General features: G+C 32.1%; 1 protein-coding gene across 2 annotated transcripts in view; it reads left to right on the plus strand.

Moving 5' to 3' along the window:
- LOC127716335 (endoplasmic reticulum chaperone BiP-like) overlaps positions 1-27,857 on the plus strand; it is a 76,006-nt gene that overhangs the window by 45,027 nt on the left and 3,122 nt on the right. Inside the window, exon 2 of one of the 2 annotated variants that reach the window (XM_052222502.1) lies at positions 27,574-27,598. The exons of the other annotated variant lie outside the window; for it this stretch is intronic. Coding sequence (XP_052078462.1) covers positions 27,594-27,598 — 5 coding nt within the window. The 5' untranslated portion in view covers positions 27,574-27,593. The remainder of the gene's footprint in view (positions 1-27,573; positions 27,599-27,857) is intronic. 2 annotated transcript variants of the gene reach the window in all.

Consider the following 27,857-nt stretch of genomic DNA (forward strand, 5'->3'; position numbering starts at 1 on the left):
AATCATCTTCAAAACGTTCTGACATTACTCTCTGAATTTTCACAATTTTTTATCAGAGGTAACCCCAGTCAAAAAATGTGAAAAAAAATTTTCTGATTTTTTGAGTAAATGCGGTACTGCTAAAAAGGGCCTGAAGATAATGTACACTTTCTCCAATGATTCTTTATATGTCATCAAGTACTGATTATATTGATACCAAAACCGATCCAATATGTAACTACTACGGTGAATTTTGAACAACAGTTTTAAATGAAACCATTTTCGTATAAAAGTACATTTTTGAAACAGACTATAGCCTTTCAAAATATGAAAAATGTGTAAATATTTGTGTTGAAACATCGAAAACTATTCGTTAACTACAAAATGTCGTGCCTATTCTGATTTTTATAGTCTGCCATTCGAGTGAACATTTCAATGTTCGAAGGGGATCATTTCTGTACATTTTCACTGAATTTGGTAATTTCGATAACAGCACTTGGATCGAGATTGTCATGTTTAAAAATCGATTTGTATATCCAAACTCTAGACGTGTACGTGCTTTTTTCAAACAAATCAGCAGAAGTTCAGAAAATGACATATTCTCTCCACAGTAAGTCAAAATTCGAACCCACCCTTGTTTCTAAGGTAAAACGCTATACAAATATGAAACAGACTATAGCTTAAAAACTAGTTAATCAATAATTCATTTGTCACCAAAAAATACGGTTTCACATCAAATATCAAGTAAAATTACTGTTTTTGACACTTTTTGAGCACTATGATAAAGAAATGTCGACGCTGTATAGATTGAAATAAACAATTAATTTCCCCATAGGCGACAATGATAGCCTTTTTCGAGATACAGACTTTAGAAAGCTGATTTTTTTAACGAAACCTTGCTAGAATTAAAGAAAAGTTATTAGGACAGTATTTTTTGGTCCAAAAAATATAGGTTCGCGTTGCTTTTCTTAGCGTAATTTGTACTTATCTCCCATGCCTATCAATTTTGCACTTAAAAATACGTGTCTCATCCTAGCGTTTAAAAGACATCTCAGTTCCGTTAGGGCTAAGGAAAATAATTTATTTGGCCTTTGGTATAATGCAGAATGCACGAAGTCTCTAATTACAAAAAATAACGGGCGCACATATCAACCAATCAGGATTAGCTATACTCTTAATTCTGAATACCATGTTATGCTCATAAAATGGCTGCGCCCATAAAATCTAATGGTGTATTGTAACCTATACGGTATTTAATACTTTCTAGAATCATGCAATTCATAGTTCGTTAGATGCATAAATATATATGCCACACAAAAATCATCTTCAAAACGTTCTGACATTACTCTCTGAATTTTCACAATTTTTTATCAGAGGTAACCCCAGTCAAAAAATGTGAAAAAAAAATTTCTGATTTTTTGAGTAAATGCGGTATGCTAAAAAGGGCCTGAAGATAATGTACACTTTCTCCAATGATTCTTTATATGTCATCAAGTACTGATTATATTGATACCAAAACCGATCCAATATGTAACTACTACGGTGAATTTTGAACAACAGTTTTAAATGAAACCATTTTCGTATAAAAGTACATTTTTGAAACAGACTATAGCCTTTCAAAATATGAAAAATGTGTAAATATTTGTGTTGAAACATCGAAAACTATTCGTTAACTACAAAATGTCGTGCCTATTCTGATTTTTATAGTCTGCCATTCGAGTGAACATTTCAATGTTCGAAGGGGATCATTTCTGTACATTTTCACTGAATTTGGTAATTTCGATAACAGCACTTGGATCGAGATTGTCATGTTTAAAAATCGATTTGTATATCCAAACTCTAGACGTGTACGTGCTTTTTTCAAACAAATCAGCAGAAGTTCAGAAAATGACATATTCTCTCCACAGTAAGTCAAAATTCGAACCCACCCTTGTTTCTAAGGTAAAACGCTATACAAATATGAAACAGACTATAGCTTAAAAACTAGTTAATCAATAATTCATTTGTCACCAAAAAATACGGTTTCACATCAAATATCAAGTAAAATTACTGTTTTTGACACTTTTTGAGCACTATGATAAAGAAATGTCGACGCTGTATAGATTGAAATAAACAATTAATTTCCCCATAGGCGACAATGATAGCCTTTTTCGAGATACAGACTTTAGAAAGCTGATTTTTTTAACGAAACCTTGCTAGAATTAAAGAAAAGTTATTAGGACAGTAATTTTTGGTCCAAAAAATATAGGTTCGCGTTGCTTTTCTTAGCGTAATTTGTACTTATCTCCCATGCCTATCAATTTTGCACTTAAAAATACGTGTCTCATCCTAGCGTTTAAAAGACATCTCAGTTCCGTTAGGGCTAAGGAAAATAATTTATTTGGCCTTTGGTATAATGCAGAATGCACGAAGTCTCTAATTACAAAAAATAACGGGCGCACATATCAACCAATCAGGATTAGCTATACTCTTAATTCTGAATACCATGTTATGCTCATAAAATGGCTGCGCCCATAAAATCTAATGGTGTATTGTAACCTATACGGTATTTAATACTTTCTAGAATCATGCAATTCATAGTTCGTTAGATGCATAAATATATATGCCACACAAAAATCATCTTCAAAACGTTCTGACATTACTCTCTGAATTTTCACAATTTTTTATCAGAGGTAACCCCAGTCAAAAAATGTGAAAAAAAATTTTCTGATTTTTTGAGTAAATGCGGTACTGCTAAAAAGGGCCTGAAGATAATGTACACTTTCTCCAATGATTCTTTATATGTCATCAAGTACTGATTATATTGATACCAAAACCGATCCAATATGTAACTACTACGGTGAATTTTGAACAACAGTTTTAAATGAAACCATTTTCGTATAAAAGTACATTTTTGAAACAGACTATAGCCTTTCAAAATATGAAAAATGTGTAAATATTTGTGTTGAAACATCGAAAACTATTCGTTAACTACAAAATGTCGTGCCTATTCTGATTTTTATAGTCTGCCATTCGAGTGAACATTTCAATGTTCGAAGGGGATCATTTCTGTACATTTTCACTGAATTTGGTAATTTCGATAACAGCACTTGGATCGAGATTGTCATGTTTAAAAATCGATTTGTATATCCAAACTCTAGACGTGTACGTGCTTTTTTCAAACAAATCAGCAGAAGTTCAGAAAATGACATATTCTCTCCACAGTAAGTCAAAATTCGAACCCACCCTTGTTTCTAAGGTAAAACGCTATACAAATATGAAACAGACTATAGCTTAAAAACTAGTTAATCAATAATTCATTTGTCACCAAAAAATACGGTTTCACATCAAATATCAAGTAAAATTACTGTTTTTGACACTTTTTGAGCACTATGATAAAGAAATGTCGACGCTGTATAGATTGAAATAAACAATTAATTTCCCCATAGGCGACAATGATAGCCTTTTTCGAGATACAGACTTTAGAAAGCTGATTTTTTTAACGAAACCTTGCTAGAATTAAAGAAAAGTTATTAGGACAGTATTTTTTGGTCCAAAAAATATAGGTTCGCGTTGCTTTTCTTAGCGTAATTTGTACTTATCTCCCATGCCTATCAATTTTGCACTTAAAAATACGTGTCTCATCCTAGCGTTTAAAAGACATCTCAGTTCCGTTAGGGCTAAGGAAAATAATTTATTTGGCCTTTGGTATAATGCAGAATGCACGAAGTCTCTAATTACAAAAAATAACGGGCGCACATATCAACCAATCAGGATTAGCTATACTCTTAATTCTGAATACCATGTTATGCTCATAAAATGGCTGCGCCCATAAAATCTAATGGTGTATTGTAACCTATACGGTATTTAATACTTTCTAGAATCATGCAATTCATAGTTCGTTAGATGCATAAATATATATGCCACACAAAAATCATCTTCAAAACGTTCTGACATTACTCTCTGAATTTTCACAATTTTTTATCAGAGGTAACCCCAGTCAAAAAATGTGAAAAAAAATTTTCTGATTTTTTGAGTAAATGCGGTACTGCTAAAAAGGGCCTGAAGATAATGTACACTTTCTCCAATGATTCTTTATATGTCATCAAGTACTGATTATATTGATACCAAAACCGATCCAATATGTAACTACTACGGTGAATTTTGAACAACAGTTTTAAATGAAACCATTTTCGTATAAAAGTACATTTTTGAAACAGACTATAGCCTTTCAAAATATGAAAAATGTGTAAATATTTGTGTTGAAACATCGAAAACTATTCGTTAACTACAAAATGTCGTGCCTATTCTGATTTTTATAGTCTGCCATTCGAGTGAACATTTCAATGTTCGAAGGGGATCATTTCTGTACATTTTCACTGAATTTGGTAATTTCGATAACAGCACTTGGATCGAGATTGTCATGTTTAAAAATCGATTTGTATATCCAAACTCTAGACGTGTACGTGCTTTTTTCAAACAAATCAGCAGAAGTTCAGAAAATGACATATTCTCTCCACAGTAAGTCAAAATTCGAACCCACCCTTGTTTCTAAGGTAAAACGCTATACAAATATGAAACAGACTATAGCTTAAAAACTAGTTAATCAATAATTCATTTGTCACCAAAAAATACGGTTTCACATCAAATATCAAGTAAAATTACTGTTTTTGACACTTTTTGAGCACTATGATAAAGAAATGTCGACGCTGTATAGATTGAAATAAACAATTAATTTCCCCATAGGCGACAATGATAGCCTTTTTCGAGATACAGACTTTAGAAAGCTGATTTTTTTAACGAAACCTTGCTAGAATTAAAGAAAAGTTATTAGGACAGTATTTTTTGGTCCAAAAAATATAGGTTCGCGTTGCTTTTCTTAGCGTAATTTGTACTTATCTCCCATGCCTATCAATTTTGCACTTAAAAATACGTGTCTCATCCTAGCGTTTAAAAGACATCTCAGTTCCGTTAGGGCTAAGGAAAATAATTTATTTGGCCTTTGGTATAATGCAGAATGCACGAAGTCTCTAATTACAAAAAATAACGGGCGCACATATCAACCAATCAGGATTAGCTATACTCTTAATTCTGAATACCATGTTATGCTCATAAAATGGCTGCGCCCATAAAATCTAATGGTGTATTGTAACCTATACGGTATTTAATACTTTCTAGAATCATGCAATTCATAGTTCGTTAGATGCATAAATATATATGCCACACAAAAATCATCTTCAAAACGTTCTGACATTACTCTCTGAATTTTCACAATTTTTTATCAGAGGTAACCCCAGTCAAAAAATGTGAAAAAAAATTTTCTGATTTTTTGAGTAAATGCGGTACTGCTAAAAAGGGCCTGAAGATAATGTACACTTTCTCCAATGATTCTTTATATGTCATCAAGTACTGATTATATTGATACCAAAACCGATCCAATATGTAACTACTACGGTGAATTTTGAACAACAGTTTTAAATGAAACCATTTTCGTATAAAAGTACATTTTTGAAACAGACTATAGCCTTTCAAAATATGAAAAATGTGTAAATATTTGTGTTGAAACATCGAAAACTATTCGTTAACTACAAAATGTCGTGCCTATTCTGATTTTTATAGTCTGCCATTCGAGTGAACATTTCAATGTTCGAAGGGGATCATTTCTGTACATTTTCACTGAATTTGGTAATTTCGATAACAGCACTTGGATCGAGATTGTCATGTTTAAAAATCGATTTGTATATCCAAACTCTAGACGTGTACGTGCTTTTTTCAAACAAATCAGCAGAAGTTCAGAAAATGACATATTCTCTCCACAGTAAGTCAAAATTCGAACCCACCCTTGTTTCTAAGGTAAAACGCTATACAAATATGAAACAGACTATAGCTTAAAAACTAGTTAATCAATAATTCATTTGTCACCAAAAAATACGGTTTCACATCAAATATCAAGTAAAATTACTGTTTTTGACACTTTTTGAGCACTATGATAAAGAAATGTCGACGCTGTATAGATTGAAATAAACAATTAATTTCCCCATAGGCGACAATGATAGCCTTTTTCGAGATACAGACTTTAGAAAGCTGATTTTTTTAACGAAACCTTGCTAGAATTAAAGAAAAGTTATTAGGACAGTATTTTTTGGTCCAAAAAATATAGGTTCGCGTTGCTTTTCTTAGCGTAATTTGTACTTATCTCCCATGCCTATCAATTTTGCACTTAAAAATACGTGTCTCATCCTAGCGTTTAAAAGACATCTCAGTTCCGTTAGGGCTAAGGAAAATAATTTATTTGGCCTTTGGTATAATGCAGAATGCACGAAGTCTCTAATTACAAAAAATAACGGGCGCACATATCAACCAATCAGGATTAGCTATACTCTTAATTCTGAATACCATGTTATGCTCATAAAATGGCTGCGCCCATAAAATCTAATGGTGTATTGTAACCTATACGGTATTTAATACTTTCTAGAATCATGCAATTCATAGTTCGTTAGATGCATAAATATATATGCCACACAAAAATCATCTTCAAAACGTTCTGACATTACTCTCTGAATTTTCACAATTTTTTATCAGAGGTAACCCCAGTCAAAAAATGTGAAAAAAAATTTTCTGATTTTTTGAGTAAATGCGGTACTGCTAAAAAGGGCCTGAAGATAATGTACACTTTCTCCAATGATTCTTTATATGTCATCAAGTACTGATTATATTGATACCAAAACCGATCCAATATGTAACTACTACGGTGAATTTTGAACAACAGTTTTAAATGAAACCATTTTCGTATAAAAGTACATTTTTGAAACAGACTATAGCCTTTCAAAATATGAAAAATGTGTAAATATTTGTGTTGAAACATCGAAAACTATTCGTTAACTACAAAATGTCGTGCCTATTCTGATTTTTATAGTCTGCCATTCGAGTGAACATTTCAATGTTCGAAGGGGATCATTTCTGTACATTTTCACTGAATTTGGTAATTTCGATAACAGCACTTGGATCGAGATTGTCATGTTTAAAAATCGATTTGTATATCCAAACTCTAGACGTGTACGTGCTTTTTTCAAACAAATCAGCAGAAGTTCAGAAAATGACATATTCTCTCCACAGTAAGTCAAAATTCGAACCCACCCTTGTTTCTAAGGTAAAACGCTATACAAATATGAAACAGACTATAGCTTAAAAACTAGTTAATCAATAATTCATTTGTCACCAAAAAATACGGTTTCACATCAAATATCAAGTAAAATTACTGTTTTTGACACTTTTTGAGCACTATGATAAAGAAATGTCGACGCTGTATAGATTGAAATAAACAATTAATTTCCCCATAGGCGACAATGATAGCCTTTTTCGAGATACAGACTTTAGAAAGCTGATTTTTTTAACGAAACCTTGCTAGAATTAAAGAAAAGTTATTAGGACAGTATTTTTTGGTCCAAAAAATATAGGTTCGCGTTGCTTTTCTTAGCGTAATTTGTACTTATCTCCCATGCCTATCAATTTTGCACTTAAAAATACGTGTCTCATCCTAGCGTTTAAAAGACATCTCAGTTCCGTTAGGGCTAAGGAAAATAATTTATTTGGCCTTTGGTATAATGCAGAATGCACGAAGTCTCTAATTACAAAAAATAACGGGCGCACATATCAACCAATCAGGATTAGCTATACTCTTAATTCTGAATACCATGTTATGCTCATAAAATGGCTGCGCCCATAAAATCTAATGGTGTATTGTAACCTATACGGTATTTAATACTTTCTAGAATCATGCAATTCATAGTTCGTTAGATGCATAAATATATATGCCACACAAAAATCATCTTCAAAACGTTCTGACATTACTCTCTGAATTTTCACAATTTTTTATCAGAGGTAACCCCAGTCAAAAAATGTGAAAAAAAATTTTCTGATTTTTTGAGTAAATGCGGTACTGCTAAAAAGGGCCTGAAGATAATGTACACTTTCTCCAATGATTCTTTATATGTCATCAAGTACTGATTATATTGATACCAAAACCGATCCAATATGTAACTACTACGGTGAATTTTGAACAACAGTTTTAAATGAAACCATTTTCGTATAAAAGTACATTTTTGAAACAGACTATAGCCTTTCAAAATATGAAAAATGTGTAAATATTTGTGTTGAAACATCGAAAACTATTCGTTAACTACAAAATGTCGTGCCTATTCTGATTTTTATAGTCTGCCATTCGAGTGAACATTTCAATGTTCGAAGGGGATCATTTCTGTACATTTTCACTGAATTTGGTAATTTCGATAACAGCACTTGGATCGAGATTGTCATGTTTAAAAATCGATTTGTATATCCAAACTCTAGACGTGTACGTGCTTTTTTCAAACAAATCAGCAGAAGTTCAGAAAATGACATATTCTCTCCACAGTAAGTCAAAATTCGAACCCACCCTTGTTTCTAAGGTAAAACGCTATACAAATATGAAACAGACTATAGCTTAAAAACTAGTTAATCAATAATTCATTTGTCACCAAAAAATACGGTTTCACATCAAATATCAAGTAAAATTACTGTTTTTGACACTTTTTGAGCACTATGATAAAGAAATGTCGACGCTGTATAGATTGAAATAAACAATTAATTTCCCCATAGGCGACAATGATAGCCTTTTTCGAGATACAGACTTTAGAAAGCTGATTTTTTTAACGAAACCTTGCTAGAATTAAAGAAAAGTTATTAGGACAGTATTTTTTGGTCCAAAAAATATAGGTTCGCGTTGCTTTTCTTAGCGTAATTTGTACTTATCTCCCATGCCTATCAATTTTGCACTTAAAAATACGTGTCTCATCCTAGCGTTTAAAAGACATCTCAGTTCCGTTAGGGCTAAGGAAAATAATTTATTTGGCCTTTGGTATAATGCAGAATGCACGAAGTCTCTAATTACAAAAAATAACGGGCGCACATATCAACCAATCAGGATTAGCTATACTCTTAATTCTGAATACCATGTTATGCTCATAAAATGGCTGCGCCCATAAAATCTAATGGTGTATTGTAACCTATACGGTATTTAATACTTTCTAGAATCATGCAATTCATAGTTCGTTAGATGCATAAATATATATGCCACACAAAAATCATCTTCAAAACGTTCTGACATTACTCTCTGAATTTTCACAATTTTTTATCAGAGGTAACCCCAGTCAAAAAATGTGAAAAAAAATTTTCTGATTTTTTGAGTAAATGCGGTACTGCTAAAAAGGGCCTGAAGATAATGTACACTTTCTCCAATGATTCTTTATATGTCATCAAGTACTGATTATATTGATACCAAAACCGATCCAATATGTAACTACTACGGTGAATTTTGAACAACAGTTTTAAATGAAACCATTTTCGTATAAAAGTACATTTTTGAAACAGACTATAGCCTTTCAAAATATGAAAAATGTGTAAATATTTGTGTTGAAACATCGAAAACTATTCGTTAACTACAAAATGTCGTGCCTATTCTGATTTTTATAGTCTGCCATTCGAGTGAACATTTCAATGTTCGAAGGGGATCATTTCTGTACATTTTCACTGAATTTGGTAATTTCGATAACAGCACTTGGATCGAGATTGTCATGTTTAAAAATCGATTTGTATATCCAAACTCTAGACGTGTACGTGCTTTTTTCAAACAAATCAGCAGAAGTTCAGAAAATGACATATTCTCTCCACAGTAAGTCAAAATTCGAACCCACCCTTGTTTCTAAGGTAAAACGCTATACAAATATGAAACAGACTATAGCTTAAAAACTAGTTAATCAATAATTCATTTGTCACCAAAAAATACGGTTTCACATCAAATATCAAGTAAAATTACTGTTTTTGACACTTTTTGAGCACTATGATAAAGAAATGTCGACGCTGTATAGATTGAAATAAACAATTAATTTCCCCATAGGCGACAATGATAGCCTTTTTCGAGATACAGACTTTAGAAAGCTGATTTTTTTAACGAAACCTTGCTAGAATTAAAGAAAAGTTATTAGGACAGTATTTTTTGGTCCAAAAAATATAGGTTCGCGTTGCTTTTCTTAGCGTAATTTGTACTTATCTCCCATGCCTATCAATTTTGCACTTAAAAATACGTGTCTCATCCTAGCGTTTAAAAGACATCTCAGTTCCGTTAGGGCTAAGGAAAATAATTTATTTGGCCTTTGGTATAATGCAGAATGCACGAAGTCTCTAATTACAAAAAATAACGGGCGCACATATCAACCAATCAGGATTAGCTATACTCTTAATTCTGAATACCATGTTATGCTCATAAAATTGCTGCGCCCATAAAATCTAATGGTGTATTGTAACCTATACGGTATTTAATACTTTCTAGAATCATGCAATTCATAGTTCGTTAGATGCATAAATATATATGCCACACAAAAATCATCTTCAAAACGTTCTGACATTACTCTCTGAATTTTCACAATTTTTTATCAGAGGTAACCCCAGTCAAAAAATGTGAAAAAAAATTTTCTGATTTTTTGAGTAAATGCGGTACTGCTAAAAAGGGCCTGAAGATAATGTACACTTTCTCCAATGATTCTTTATATGTCATCAAGTACTGATTATATTGATACCAAAACCGATCCAATATGTAACTACTACGGTGAATTTTGAACAACAGTTTTAAATGAAACCATTTTCGTATAAAAGTACATTTTTGAAACAGACTATAGCCTTTCAAAATATGAAAAATGTGTAAATATTTGTGTTGAAACATCGAAAACTATTCGTTAACTACAAAATGTCGTGCCTATTCTGATTTTTATAGTCTGCCATTCGAGTGAACATTTCAATGTTCGAAGGGGATCATTTCTGTACATTTTCACTGAATTTGGTAATTTCGATAACAGCACTTGGATCGAGATTGTCATGTTTAAAAATCGATTTGTATATCCAAACTCTAGACGTGTACGTGCTTTTTTCAAACAAATCAGCAGAAGTTCAGAAAATGACATATTCTCTCCACAGTAAGTCAAAATTCGAACCCACCCTTGTTTCTAAGGTAAAACGCTATACAAATATGAAACAGACTATAGCTTAAAAACTAGTTAATCAATAATTCATTTGTCACCAAAAAATACGGTTTCACATCATATATCAAGTAAAATTACTGTTTTTGACACTTTTTGAGCACTATGATAAAGAAATGTCGACGCTGTATAGATTGAAATAAACAATTAATTTCCCCATAGGCGACAATGATAGCCTTTTTCGAGATACAGACTTTAGAAAGCTGATTTTTTTAACGAAACCTTGCTAGAATTAAAGAAAAGTTATTAGGACAGTATTTTTTGGTCCAAAAAATATAGGTTCGCGTTGCTTTTCTTAGCGTAATTTGTACTTATCTCCCATGCCTATCAATTTTGCACTTAAAAATACGTGTCTCATCCTAGCGTTTAAAAGACATCTCAGTTCCGTTAGGGCTAAGGAAAATAATTTATTTGGCCTTTGGTATAATGCAGAATGCACGAAGTCTCTAATTACAAAAAATAACGGGCGCACATATCAACCAATCAGGATTAGCTATACTCTTAATTCTGAATACCATGTTATGCTCATAAAATGGCTGCGCCCATAAAATCTAATGGTGTATTGTAACCTATACGGTATTTAATACTTTCTAGAATCATGCAATTCATAGTTCGTTAGATGCATAAATATATATGCCACACAAAAATCATCTTCAAAACGTTCTGACATTACTCTCTGAATTTTCACAATTTTTTATCAGAGGTAACCCCAGTCAAAAAATGTGAAAAAAAATTTTCTGATTTTTTGAGTAAATGCGGTACTGCTAAAAAGGGCCTGAAGATAATGTACACTTTCTCCAATGATTCTTTATATGTCATCAAGTACTGATTATATTGATACCAAAACCGATCCAATATGTAACTACTACGGTGAATTTTGAACAACAGTTTTAAATGAAACCATTTTCGTATAAAAGTACATTTTTGAAACAGACTATAGCCTTTCAAAATATGAAAAATGTGTAAATATTTGTGTTGAAACATCGAAAACTATTCGTTAACTACAAAATGTCGTGCCTATTCTGATTTTTATAGTCTGCCATTCGAGTGAACATTTCAATGTTCGAAGGGGATCATTTCTGTACATTTTCACTGAATTTGGTAATTTCGATAACAGCACTTGGATCGAGATTGTCATGTTTAAAAATCGATTTGTATATCCAAACTCTAGACGTGTACGTGCTTTTTTCAAACAAATCAGCAGAAGTTCAGAAAATGACATATTCTCTCCACAGTAAGTCAAAATTCGAACCCACCCTTGTTTCTAAGGTAAAACGCTATACAAATATGAAACAGACTATAGCTTAAAAACTAGTTAATCAATAATTCATTTGTCACCAAAAAATACGGTTTCACATCATATATCAAGTAAAATTACTGTTTTTGACACTTTTTGAGCACTATGATAAAGAAATGTCGACGCTGTATAGATTGAAATAAACAATTAATTTCCCCATAGGCGACAATGATAGCCTTTTTCGAGATACAGACTTTAGAAAGCTGATTTTTTTAACGAAACCTTGCTAGAATTAAAGAAAAGTTATTAGGACAGTATTTTTTGGTCCAAAAAATATAGGTTCGCGTTGCTTTTCTTAGCGTAATTTGTACTTATCTCCCATGCCTATCAATTTTGCACTTAAAAATACGTGTCTCATCCTAGCGTTTAAAAGACATCTCAGTTCCGTTAGGGCTAAGGAAAATAATTTATTTGGCCTTTGGTATAATGCAGAATGCACGAAGTCTCTAATTACAAAAAATAACGGGCGCACATATCAACCAATCAGGATTAGCTATACTCTTAATTCTGAATACCATGTTATGCTCATAAAATGGCTGCGCCCATAAAATCTAATGGTGTATTGTAACCTATACGGTATTTAATACTTTCTAGAATCATGCAATTCATAGTTCGTTAGATGCATAAATATATATGCCACACAAAAATCATCTTCAAAACGTTCTGACATTACTCTCTGAATTTTCACAATTTTTTATCAGAGGTAACCCCAGTCAAAAAATGTGAAAAAAAATTTTCTGATTTTTTGAGTAAATGCGGTACTGCTAAAAAGGGCCTGAAGATAATGTACACTTTCTCCAATGATTCTTTATATGTCATCAAGTACTGATTATATTGATACCAAAACCGATCCAATATGTAACTACTACGGTGAATTTTGAACAACAGTTTTAAATGAAACCATTTTCGTATAAAAGTACATTTTTGAAACAGACTATAGCCTTTCAAAATATGAAAAATGTGTAAATATTTGTGTTGAAACATCGAAAACTATTCGTTAACTACAAAATGTCGTGCCTATTCTGATTTTTATAGTCTGCCATTCGAGTGAACATTTCAATGTTCGAAGGGGATCATTTCTGTACATTTTCACTGAATTTGGTAATTTCGATAACAGCACTTGGATCGAGATTGTCATGTTTAAAAATCGATTTGTATATCCAAACTCTAGACGTGTACGTGCTTTTTTCAAACAAATCAGCAGAAGTTCAGAAAATGACATATTCTCTCCACAGTAAGTCAAAATTCGAACCCACCCTTGTTTCTAAGGTAAAACGCTATACAAATATGAAACAGACTATAGCTTAAAAACTAGTTAATCAATAATTCATTTGTCACCAAAAAATACGGTTTCACATCAAATATCAAGTAAAATTACTGTTTTTGACACTTTTTGAGCACTATGATAAAGAAATGTCGACGCTGTATAGATTGAAATAAACAATTAATTTCCCCATAGGCGACAATGATAGCCTTTTTCGAGATACAGACTTTAGAAAGCTGATTTTTTTAACGAAACCTTGCTAGAATTAAAGAAAAGTTATTAGGACAGTATTTTTTGGTCCAAAAAATATAGGTTCGCGTTGCTTTTCTTAGCGTAATTTGTACTTATCTCCCATGCCTATCAATTTTGCACTTAAAAATACGTGTCTCATCCTAGCGTTTAAAAGACATCTCAGTTCCGTTAGGGCTAAGGAAAATAATTTATTTGGCCTTTGGTATAATGCAGAATGCACGAAGTCTCTAATTACAAAAAATAACGGGCGCACATATCAACCAATCAGGATTAGCTATACTCTTAATTCTGAATACCATGTTATGCTCATAAAATGGCTGCGCCCATAAAATCTAATGGTGTATTGTAACCTATACGGTATTTAATACTTTCTAGAATCATGCAATTCATAGTTCGTTAGATGCATAAATATATATGCCACACAAAAATCATCTTCAAAACGTTCTGACATTACTCTCTGAATTTTCACAATTTTTTATCAGAGGTAACCCCAGTCAAAAAATGTGAAAAAAAATTTTCTGATTTTTTGAGTAAATGCGGTACTGCTAAAAAGGGCCTGAAGATAATGTACACTTTCTCCAATGATTCTTTATATGTCATCAAGTACTGATTATATTGATACCAAAACCGATCCAATATGTAACTACTACGGTGAATTTTGAACAACAGTTTTAAATGAAACCATTTTCGTATAAAAGTACATTTTTGAAACAGACTATAGCCTTTCAAAATATGAAAAATGTGTAAATATTTGTGTTGAAACATCGAAAACTATTCGTTAACTACAAAATGTCGTGCCTATTCTGATTTTTATAGTCTGCCATTCGAGTGAACATTTCAATGTTCGAAGGGGATCATTTCTGTACATTTTCACTGAATTTGGTAATTTCGATAACAGCACTTGGATCGAGATTGTCATGTTTAAAAATCGATTTGTATATCCAAACTCTAGACGTGTACGTGCTTTTTTCAAACAAATCAGCAGAAGTTCAGAAAATGACATATTCTCTCCACAGTAAGTCAAAATTCGAACCCACCCTTGTTTCTAAGGTAAAACGCTATACAAATATGAAACAGACTATAGCTTAAAAACTAGTTAATCAATAATTCATTTGTCACCAAAAAATACGGTTTCACATCATATATCAAGTAAAATTACTGTTTTTGACACTTTTTGAGCACTATGATAAAGAAATGTCGACGCTGTATACGGTATTTAATACTTTCTAGAATCATGCAATTCATAGTTCGTTAGATGCATAAATATATATGCCACACAAAAATCATCTTCAAAACGTTCTGACATTACTCTCTGAATTTTCACAATTTTTTATCAGAGGTAACCCCAGTCAAAAAATGTGAAAAAAAATTTTCTGATTTTTTGAGTAAATGCGGTATGCTAAAAAGGGCCTGAAGATAATGTACACTTTCTCCAATGATTCTTTATATGTCATCAAGTACTGATTATATTGATACCAAAACCGATCCAATATGTAACTACTACGGTGAATTTTGAACAACAGTTTTAAATGAAACCATTTTCGTATAAAAGTACATTTTTGAAACAGACTATAGCCTTTCAAAATATGAAAAATGTGTAAATATTTGTGTTGAAACATCGAAAACTATTCGTTAACTACAAAATGTCGTGCCTATTCTGATTTTTATAGTCTGCCATTCGAGTGAACATTTCAATGTTCGAAGGGGATCATTTCTGTACATTTTCACTGAATTTGGTAATTTCGATAACAGCACTTGGATCGAGATTGTCATGTTTAAAAATCGATTTGTATATCCAAACTCTAGACGTGTACGTGCTTTTTTCAAACAAATCAGCAGAAGTTCAGAAAATGACATATTCTCTCCACAGTAAGTCAAAATTCGAACCCACCCTTGTTTCTAAGGTAAAACGCTATACAAATATGAAACAGACTATAGCTTAAAAACTAGTTAATCAATAATTCATTTGTCACCAAAAAATACGGTTTCACATCAAATATCAAGTAAAATTACTGTTTTTGACACTTTTTGAGCACTATGATAAAGAAATGTCGACGCTGTATAGATTGAAATAAACAATTAATTTCCCCATAGGCGACAATGATAGCCTTTTTCGAGATACAGACTTTAGAAAGCTGATTTTTTTAACGAAACCTTGCTAGAATTAAAGAAAAGTTATTAGGACAGTATTTTTTGGTCCAAAAAATATAGGTTCGCGTTGCTTTTCTTAGCGTAATTTGTACTTATCTCCCATGCCTATCAATTTTGCACTTAAAAATACGTGTCTCATCCTAGCGTTTAAAAGACATCTCAGTTCCGTTAGGGCTAAGGAAAATAATTTATTTGGCCTTTGGTATAATGCAGAATGCACGAAGTCTCTAATTACAAAAAATAACGGGCGCACATATCAACCAATCAGGATTAGCTATACTCTTAATTCTGAATACCATGTTATGCTCATAAAATGGCTGCGCCCATAAAATCTAATGGTGTATTGTAACCTATACGGTATTTAATACTTTCTAGAATCATGCAATTCATAGTTCGTTAGATGCATAAATATATATGCCACACAAAAATCATCTTCAAAACGTTCTGACATTACTCTCTGAATTTTCACAATTTTTTATCAGAGGTAACCCCAGTCAAAAAATGTGAAAAAAAATTTTCTGATTTTTTGAGTAAATGCGGTACTGCTAAAAAGGGCCTGAAGATAATGTACACTTTCTCCAATGATTCTTTATATGTCATCAAGTACTGATTATATTGATACCAAAACCGATCCAATATGTAACTACTACGGTGAATTTTGAACAACAGTTTTAAATGAAACCATTTTCGTATAAAAGTACATTTTTGAAACAGACTATAGCCTTTCAAAATATGAAAAATGTGTAAATATTTGTGTTGAAACATCGAAAACTATTCGTTAACTACAAAATGTCGTGCCTATTCTGATTTTTATAGTCTGCCATTCGAGTGAACATTTCAATGTTCGAAGGGGATCATTTCTGTACATTTTCACTGAATTTGGTAATTTCGATAACAGCACTTGGATCGAGATTGTCATGTTTAAAAATCGATTTGTATATCCAAACTCTAGACGTGTACGTGCTTTTTTCAAACAAATCAGCAGAAGTTCAGAAAATGACATATTCTCTCCACAGTAAGTCAAAATTCGAACCCACCCTTGTTTCTAAGGTAAAACGCTATACAAATATGAAACAGACTATAGCTTAAAAACTAGTTAATCAATAATTCATTTGTCACCAAAAAATACGGTTTCACATCAAATATCAAGTAAAATTACTGTTTTTGACACTTTTTGAGCACTATGATAAAGAAATGTCGACGCTGTATACGGTATTTAATACTTTCTAGAATCATGCAATTCATAGTTCGTTAGATGCATAAATATATATGCCACACAAAAATCATCTTCAAAACGTTCTGACATTACTCTCTGAATTTTCACAATTTTTTATCAGAGGTAACCCCAGTCAAAAAATGTGAAAAAAAATTTTCTGATTTTTTGAGTAAATGCGGTACTGCTAAAAAGGGCCTGAAGATAATGTACACTTTCTCCAATGATTCTTTATATGTCATCAAGTACTGATTATATTGATACCAAAACCGATCCAATATGTAACTACTACGGTGAATTTTGAACAACAGTTTTAAATGAAACCATTTTCGTATAAAAGTACATTTTTGAAACAGACTATAGCCTTTCAAAATATGAAAAATGTGTAAATATTTGTGTTGAAACATCGAAAACTATTCGTTAACTACAAAATGTCGTGCCTATTCTGATTTTTATAGTCTGCCATTCGAGTGAACATTTCAATGTTCGAAGGGGATCATTTCTGTACATTTTCACTGAATTTGGTAATTTCGATAACAGCACTTGGATCGAGATTGTCATGTTTAAAAATCGATTTGTATATCCAAACTCTAGACGTGTACGTGCTTTTTTCAAACAAATCAGCAGAAGTTCAGAAAATGACATATTCTCTCCACAGTAAGTCAAAATTCGAACCCACCCTTGTTTCTAAGGTAAAACGCTATACAAATATGAAACAGACTATAGCTTAAAAACTAGTTAATCAATAATTCATTTGTCACCAAAAAATACGGTTTCACATCAAATATCAAGTAAAATTACTGTTTTTGACACTTTTTGAGCACTATGATAAAGAAATGTCGACGCTGTATAGATTGAAATAAACAATTAATTTCCCCATAGGCGACAATGATAGCCTTTTTCGAGATACAGACTTTAGAAAGCTGATTTTTTTAACGAAACCTTGCTAGAATTAAAGAAAAGTTATTAGGACAGTATTTTTTGGTCCAAAAAATATAGGTTCGCGTTGCTTTTCTTAGCGTAATTTGTACTTATCTCCCATGCCTATCAATTTTGCACTTAAAAATACGTGTCTCATCCTAGCGTTTAAAAGACATCTCAGTTCCGTTAGGGCTAAGGAAAATAATTTATTTGGCCTTTGGTATAATGCAGAATGCACGAAGTCTCTAATTACAAAAAATAACGGGCGCACATATCAACCAATCAGGATTAGCTATACTCTTAATTCTGAATACCATGTTATGCTCATAAAATGGCTGCGCCCATAAAATCTAATGGTGTATTGTAACCTATACGGTATTTAATACTTTCTAGAATCATGCAATTCATAGTTCGTTAGATGCATAAATATATATGCCACACAAAAATCATCTTCAAAACGTTCTGACATTACTCTCTGAATTTTCACAATTTTTTATCAGAGGTAACCCCAGTCAAAAAATGTGAAAAAAAATTTTCTGATTTTTTGAGTAAATGCGGTACTGCTAAAAAGGGCCTGAAGATAATGTACACTTTCTCCAATGATTCTTTATATGTCATCAAGTACTGATTATATTGATACCAAAACCGATCCAATATGTAACTACTACGGTGAATTTTGAACAACAGTTTTAAATGAAACCATTTTCGTATAAAAGTACATTTTTGAAACAGACTATAGCCTTTCAAAATATGAAAAATGTGTAAATATTTGTGTTGAAACATCGAAAACTATTCGTTAACTACAAAATGTCGTGCCTATTCTGATTTTTATAGTCTGCCATTCGAGTGAACATTTCAATGTTCGAAGGGGATCATTTCTGTACATTTTCACTGAATTTGGTAATTTCGATAACAGCACTTGGATCGAGATTGTCATGTTTAAAAATCGATTTGTATATCCAAACTCTAGACGTGTACGTGCTTTCTTCAAACAAATCAGCAGAAGTTCAGAAAATGACATATTCTCTCCACAGTAAGTCAAAATTCGAACCCACCCTTGTTTCTAAGGTAAAACGCTATACAAATATGAAACAGACTATAGCTTAAAAACTAGTTAATCAATAATTCATTTGTCACCAAAAAATACGGTTTCACATCAAATATCAAGTAAAATTACTGTTTTTGACACTTTTTGAGCACTATGATAAAGAAATGTCGACGCTGTATAGATTGAAATAAACAATTAATTTCCCCATAGGCGACAATGATAGCCTTTTTCGAGATACAGACTTTAGAAAGCTGATTTTTTTAACGAAACCTTGCTAGAATTAAAGAAAAGTTATTAGGACAGTATTTTTTGGTCCAAAAAATATAGGTTCGCGTTGCTTTTCTTAGCGTAATTTGTACTTATCTCCCATGCCTATCAATTTTGCACTTAAAAATACGTGTCTCATCCTAGCGTTTAAAAGACATCTCAGTTCCGTTAGGGCTAAGGAAAATAATTTATTTGGCCTTTGGTATAATGCAGAATGCACGAAGTCTCTAATTACAAAAAATAACGGGCGCACATATCAACCAATCAGGATTAGCTATACTCTTAATTCTGAATACCATGTTATGCTCATAAAATGGCTGCGCCCATAAAATCTAATGGTGTATTGTAACCTATACGGTATTTAATACTTTCTAGAATCATGCAATTCATAGTTCGTTAGATGCATAAATATATATGCCACACAAAAATCATCTTCAAAACGTTCTGACATTACTCTCTGAATTTTCACAATTTTTTATCAGAGGTAACCCCAGTCAAAAAATGTGAAAAAAAATTTTCTGATTTTTTGAGTAAATGCGGTACTGCTAAAAAGGGCCTGAAGATAATGTACACTTTCTCCAATGATTCTTTATATGTCATCAAGTACTGATTATATTGATACCAAAACCGATCCAATATGTAACTACTACGGTGAATTTTGAACAACAGTTTTAAATGAAACCATTTTCGTATAAAAGTACATTTTTGAAACAGACTATAGCCTTTCAAAATATGAAAAATGTGTAAATATTTGTGTTGAAACATCGAAAACTATTCGTTAACTACAAAATGTCGTGCCTATTCTGATTTTTATAGTCTGCCATTCGAGTGAACATTTCAATGTTCGAAGGGGATCATTTCTGTACATTTTCACTGAATTTGGTAATTTCGATAACAGCACTTGGATCGAGATTGTCATGTTTAAAAATCGATTTGTATATCCAAACTCTAGACGTGTACGTGCTTTTTTCAAACAAATCAGCAGAAGTTCAGAAAATGACATATTCTCTCCACAGTAAGTCAAAATTCGAACCCACCCTTGTTTCTAAGGTAAAACGCTATACAAATATGAAACAGACTATAGCTTAAAAACTAGTTAATCAATAATTCATTTGTCACCAAAAAATACGGTTTCACATCATATATCAAGTAAAATTACTGTTTTTGACACTTTTTGAGCACTATGATAAAGAAATGTCGACGCTGTATAGATTGAAATAAACAATTAATTTCCCCATAGGCGACAATGATAGCCTTTTTCGAGATACAGACTTTAGAAAGCTGATTTTTTTAACGAAACCTTGCTAGAATTAAAGAAAAGTTATTAGGACAGTATTTTTTGGTCCAAAAAATATAGGTTCGCGTTGCTTTTCTTAGCGTAATTTGTACTTATCTCCCATGCCTATCAATTTTGCACTTAAAAATACGTGTCTCATCCTAGCGTTTAAAAGACATCTCAGTTCCGTTAGGGCTAAGGAAAATAATTTATTTGGCCTTTGGTATAATGCAGAATGCACGAAGTCTCTAATTACAAAAAATAACGGGCGCACATATCAACCAATCAGGATTAGCTATACTCTTAATTCTGAATACCATGTTATGCTCATAAAATGGCTGCGCCCATAAAATCTAATGGTGTATTGTAACCTATACGGTATTTAATACTTTCTAGAATCATGCAATTCATAGTTCGTTAGATGCATAAATATATATGCCACACAAAAATCATCTTCAAAACGTTCTGACATTACTCTCTGAATTTTCACAATTTTTTATCAGAGGTAACCCCAGTCAAAAAATGTGAAAAAAAAATTTCTGATTTTTTGAGTAAATGCGGTACTGCTAAAAAGGGCCTGAAGATAATGTACACTTTCTCCAATGATTCTTTATATGTCATCAAGTACTGATTATATTGATACCAAAACCGATCCAATATGTAACTACTACGGTGAATTTTGAACAACAGTTTTAAATGAAACCATTTTCGTATAAAAGTACATTTTTGAAACAGACTATAGCCTTTCAAAATATGAAAAATGTGTAAATATTTGTGTTGAAACATCGAAAACTATTCGTTAACTACAAAATGTCGTGCCTATTCTGATTTTTATAGTCTGCCATTCGAGTGAACATTTCAATGTTCGAAGGGGATCATTTCTGTACATTTTCACTGAATTTGGTAATTTCGATAACAGCACTTGGATCGAGATTGTCATGTTTAAAAATCGATTTGTATATCCAAACTCTAGACGTGTACGTGCTTTTTTCAAACAAATCAGCAGAAGTTCAGAAAATGACATATTCTCTCCACAGTAAGTCAAAATTCGAACCCACCCTTGTTTCTAAGGTAAAACGCTATACAAATATGAAACAGACTATAGCTTAAAAACTAGTTAATCAATAATTCATTTGTCACCAAAAAATACGGTTTCACATCAAATATCAAGTAAAATTACTGTTTTTGACACTTTTTGAGCACTATGATAAAGAAATGTCGACGCTGTATAGATTGAAATAAACAATTAATTTCCCCATAGGCGACAATGATAGCCTTTTTCGAGATACAGACTTTAGAAAGCTGATTTTTTTAACGAAACCTTGCTAGAATTAAAGAAAAGTTATTAGGACAGTATTTTTTGGTCCAAAAAATATAGGTTCGCGTTGCTTTTCTTAGCGTAATTTGTACTTATCTCCCATGCCTATCAATTTTGCACTTAAAAATACGTGTCTCATCCTAGCGTTTAAAAGACATCTCAGTTCCGTTAGGGCTAAGGAAAATAATTTATTTGGCCTTTGGTATAATGCAGAATGCACGAAGTCTCTAATTACAAAAAATAACGGGCGCACATATCAACCAATCAGGATTAGCTATACTCTTAATTCTGAATACCATGTTATGCTCATAAAATGGCTGCGCCCATAAAATCTAATGGTGTATTGTAACCTATACGGTATTTAATACTTTCTAGAATCATGCAATTCATAGTTCGTTAGATGCATAAATATATATGCCACACAAAAATCATCTTCAAAACGTTCTGACATTACTCTCTGAATTTTCACAATTTTTTATCAGAGGTAACCCCAGTCAAAAAATGTGAAAAAAAAATTTCTGATTTTTTGAGTAAATGCGGTACTGCTAAAAAGGGCCTGAAGATAATGTACACTTTCTCCAATGATTCTTTATATGTCATCAAGTACTGATTATATTGATACCAAAACCGATCCAATATGTAACTACTACGGTGAATTTTGAACAACAGTTTTAAATGAAACCATTTTCGTATAAAAGTACATTTTTGAAACAGACTATAGCCTTTCAAAATATGAAAAATGTGTAAATATTTGTGTTGAAACATCGAAAACTATTCGTTAACTACAAAATGTCGTGCCTATTCTGATTTTTATAGTCTGCCATTCGAGTGAACATTTCAATGTTCGAAGGGGATCATTTCTGTACATTTTCACTGAATTTGGTAATTTCGATAACAGCACTTGGATCGAGATTGTCATGTTTAAAAATCGATTTGTATATCCAAACTCTAGACGTGTACGTGCTTTTTTCAAACAAATCAGCAGAAGTTCAGAAAATGACATATTCTCTCCACAGTAAGTCAAAATTCGAACCCACCCTTGTTTCTAAGGTAAAACGCTATACAAATATGAAACAGACTATAGCTTAAAAACTAGTTAATCAATAATTCATTTGTCACCAAAAAATACGGTTTCACATCATATATCAAGTAAAATTACTGTTTTTGACACTTTTTGAGCACTATGATAAAGAAATGTCGACGCTGTATAGATTGAAATAAACAATTAATTTCCCCATAGGCGACAATGATAGCCTTTTTCGAGATACAGACTTTAGAAAGCTGATTTTTTTAACGAAACCTTGCTAGAATTAAAGAAAAGTTATTAGGACAGTATTTTTTGGTCCAAAAAATATAGGTTCGCGTTGCTTTTCTTAGCGTAATGTGTACTTATCTCCCATGCCTATCAATTTTGCACTTAAAAATACGTGTCTCATCCTAGCGTTTAAAAGACATCTCAGTTCCGTTAGGGCTAAGGAAAATAATTTATTTGGCCTTTGGTATAATGCAGAATGCACGAAGTCTCTAATTACAAAAAATAACGGGCGCACATATCAACCAATCAGGATTAGCTATACTCTTAATTCTGAATACCATGTTATGCTCATAAAATGGCTGCGCCCATAAAATCTAATGGTGTATTGTAACCTATACGGTATTTAATACTTTCTAGAATCATGCAATTCATAGTTCGTTAGATGCATAAATATATATGCCACACAAAAATCATCTTCAAAACGTTCTGACATTACTCTCTGAATTTTCACAATTTTTTATCAGAGGTAACCCCAGTCAAAAAATGTGAAAAAAAATTTTCTGATTTTTTGAGTAAATGCGGTACTGCTAAAAAGGGCCTGAAGATAATGTACACTTTCTCCAATGATTCTTTATATGTCATCAAGTACTGATTATATTGATACCAAAACCGATCCAATATGTAACTACTACGGTGAATTTTGAACAACAGTTTTAAATGAAACCATTTTCGTATAAAAGTACATTTTTGAAACAGACTATAGCCTTTCAAAATATGAAAAATGTGTAAATATTTGTGTTGAAACATCGAAAACTATTCGTTAACTACAAAATGTCGTGCCTATTCTGATTTTTATAGTCTGCCATTCGAGTGAACATTTCAATGTTCGAAGGGGATCATTTCTGTACATTTTCACTGAATTTGGTAATTTCGATAACAGCACTTGGATCGAGATTGTCATGTTTAAAAATCGATTTGTATATCCAAACTCTAGACGTGTACGTGCTTTTTTCAAACAAATCAGCAGAAGTTCAGAAAATGACATATTCTCTCCACAGTAAGTCAAAATTCGAACCCACCCTTGTTTCTAAGGTAAAACGCTATACAAATATGAAACAGACTATAGCTTAAAAACTAGTTAATCAATAATTCATTTGTCACCAAAAAATACGGTTTCACATCAAATATCAAGTAAAATTACTGTTTTTGACACTTTTTGAGCACTATGATAAAGAAATGTCGACGCTGTATAGATTGAAATAAACAATTAATTTCCCCATAGGCGACAATGATAGCCTTTTTCGAGATACAGACTTTAGAAAGCTGATTTTTTTAACGAAACCTTGCTAGAATTAAAGAAAAGTTATTAGGACAGTATTTTTTGGTCCAAAAAATATAGGTTCGCGTTGCTTTTCTTAGCGTAATTTGTACTTATCTCCCATGCCTATCAATTTTGCACTTAAAAATACGTGTCTCATCCTAGCGTTTAAAAGACATCTCAGTTCCGTTAGGGCTAAGGAAAATAATTTATTTGGCCTTTGGTATAATGCAGAATGCACGAAGTCTCTAATTACAAAAAATAACGGGCGCACATATCAACCAATCAGGATTAGCTATACTCTTAATTCTGAATACCATGTTATGCTCATAAAATGGCTGCGCCCATAAAATCTAATGGTGTATTGTAACCTATACGGTATTTAATACTTTCTAGAATCATGCAATTCATAGTTCGTTAGATGCATAAATATATATGCCACACAAAAATCATCTTCAAAACGTTCTGACATTACTCTCTGAATTTTCACAATTTTTTATCAGAGGTAACCCCAGTCAAAAAATGTGAAAAAAAATTTTCTGATTTTTTGAGTAAATGCGGTACTGCTAAAAAGGGCCGGAAGATAATGTACACTTTCTCCAATGATTCTTTATATGTCATCAAGTACTGATTATATTGATACCAAAACCGATCCAATATGTAACTACTACGGTGAATTTTGAACAACAGTTTTAAATGAAACCATTTTCGTATAAAAGTACATTTTTGAAACAGACTATAGCCTTTCAAAATATGAAAAATGTGTAAATATTTGTGTTGAAACATCGAAAACTATTCGTTAACTACAAAATGTCGTGCCTATTCTGATTTTTATAGTCTGCCATTCGAGTGAACATTTCAATGTTCGAAGGGGATCATTTCTGTACATTTTCACTGAATTTGGTAATTTCGATAACAGCACTTGGATCGAGATTGTCATGTTTAAAAATCGATTTGTATATCCAAACTCTAGACGTGTACGTGCTTTTTTCAAACAAATCAGCAGAAGTTCAGAAAATGACATATTCTCTCCACAGTAAGTCAAAATTCGAACCCACCCTTGTTTCTAAGGTAAAACGCTATACAAATATGAAACAGACTATAGCTTAAAAACTAGTTAATCAATAATTCATTTGTCACCAAAAAATACGGTTTCACATCATATATCAAGTAAAATTACTGTTTTTGACACTTTTTGAGCACTATGATAAAGAAATGTCGACGCTGTATAGATTGAAATAAACAATTAATTTCCCCATAGGCGACAATGATAGCCTTTTTCGAGATACAGACTTTAGAAAGCTGATTTTTTTAACGAAACCTTGCTAGAATTAAAGAAAAGTTATTAGGACAGTATTTTTTGGTCCAAAAAATATAGGTTCGCGTTGCTTTTCTTAGCGTAATTTGTACTTATCTCCCATGCCTATCAATTTTGCACTTAAAAATACGTGTCTCATCCTAGCGTTTAAAAGACATCTCAGTTCCGTTAGGGCTAAGGAAAATAATTTATTTGGCCTTTGGTATAATGCAGAATGCACGAAGTCTCTAATTACAAAAAATAACGGGCGCACATATCAACCAATCAGGATTAGCTATACTCTTAATTCTGAATACCATGTTATGCTCATAAAATGGCTGCGCCCATAAAATCTAATGGTGTATTGTAACCTATACGGTATTTAATACTTTCTAGAATCATGCAATTCATAGTTCGTTAGATGCATAAATATATATGCCACACAAAAATCATCTTCAAAACGTTCTGACATTACTCTCTGAATTTTCACAATTTTTTATCAGAGGTAACCCCAGTCAAAAAATGTGAAAAAAAATTTTCTGATTTTTTGAGTAAATGCGGTACTGCTAAAAAGGGCCTGAAGATAATGTACACTTTCCCCAATGATTCTTTATATGTCATCAAGTACTGATTATATTGATACCAAAACCGATCCAATATGTAACTACTACGGTGAATTTTGAACAACAGTTTTAAATGAAACCATTTTCGTATAAAAGTACATTTTTGAAACAGACTATAGCCTTTCAAAATATGAAAAATGTGTAAATATTTGTGTTGAAACATCGAAAACTATTCGTTAACTACAAAATGTCGTGCCTATTCTGATTTTTATAGTCTGCCATTCGAGTGAACATTTCAATGTTCGAAGGGGATCATTTCTGTACATTTTCACTGAATTTGGTAATTTCGATAACAGCACTTGGATCGAGATTGTCATGTTTAAAAATCGATTTGTATATCCAAACTCTAGACGTGTACGTGCTTTTTTCAAACAAATCAGCAGAAGTTCAGAAAATGACATATTCTCTCCACAGTAAGTCAAAATTCGAACCCACCCTTGTTTCTAAGGTAAAACGCTATACAAATATGAAACAGACTATAGCTTAAAAACTAGTTAATCAATAATTCATTTGTCACCAAAAAATACGGTTTCACATCATATATCAAGTAAAATTACTGTTTTTGACACTTTTTGAGCACTATGATAAAGAAATGTCGACGCTGTATAGATTGAAATAAACAATTAATTTCCCCATAGGCGACAATGATAGCCTTTTTCGAGATACAGACTTTAGAAAGCTGATTTTTTTAACGAAACCTTGCTAGAATTAAAGAAAAGTTATTAGGACAGTATTTTTTGGTCCAAAAAATATAGGTTCGCGTTGCTTTTCTTAGCGTAATTTGTACTTATCTCCCATGCCTATCAATTTTGCACTTAAAAATACGTGTCTCATCCTAGCGTTTAAAAGACATCTCAGTTCCGTTAGGGCTAAGGAAAATAATTTATTTGGCCTTTGGTATAATGCAGAATGCACGAAGTCTCTAATTACAAAAAATAACGGGCGCACATATCAACCAATCAGGATTAGCTATACTCTTAATTCTGAATACCATGTTATGCTCATAAAATGGCTGCGCCCATAAAATCTAATGGTGTATTGTAACCTATATAGCCTCTCTAAGTTAATGCAGTAAGTAGCATATTAGATACAACTTGAGGGTGTATCTGATGTACAGCAATATATTATTTTCAATGCAGAATGAGTTTTCATTAATTTAGGAAGGGATCTTTCAGCGATTTGCTCATATGTTATTGAAAAGCATGATAAATGCAGGGTATCCAATTTCATTTAATGACATAAATAATCATATACTACTTACCATATTTTGGTTTACATTTTATACACTACTCTCACAATATTTTCTGTATTTCAATATTTAAGCTTCAGC

The sequence above is a fragment of the Mytilus californianus genome, unplaced genomic scaffold, assembly GCF_021869535.1.
Source record: "Mytilus californianus isolate M0D057914Y unplaced genomic scaffold, xbMytCali1.0.p SCAF_9, whole genome shotgun sequence".
NCBI lineage: Eukaryota > Metazoa > Mollusca > Bivalvia > Mytilida > Mytilidae > Mytilus > Mytilus californianus.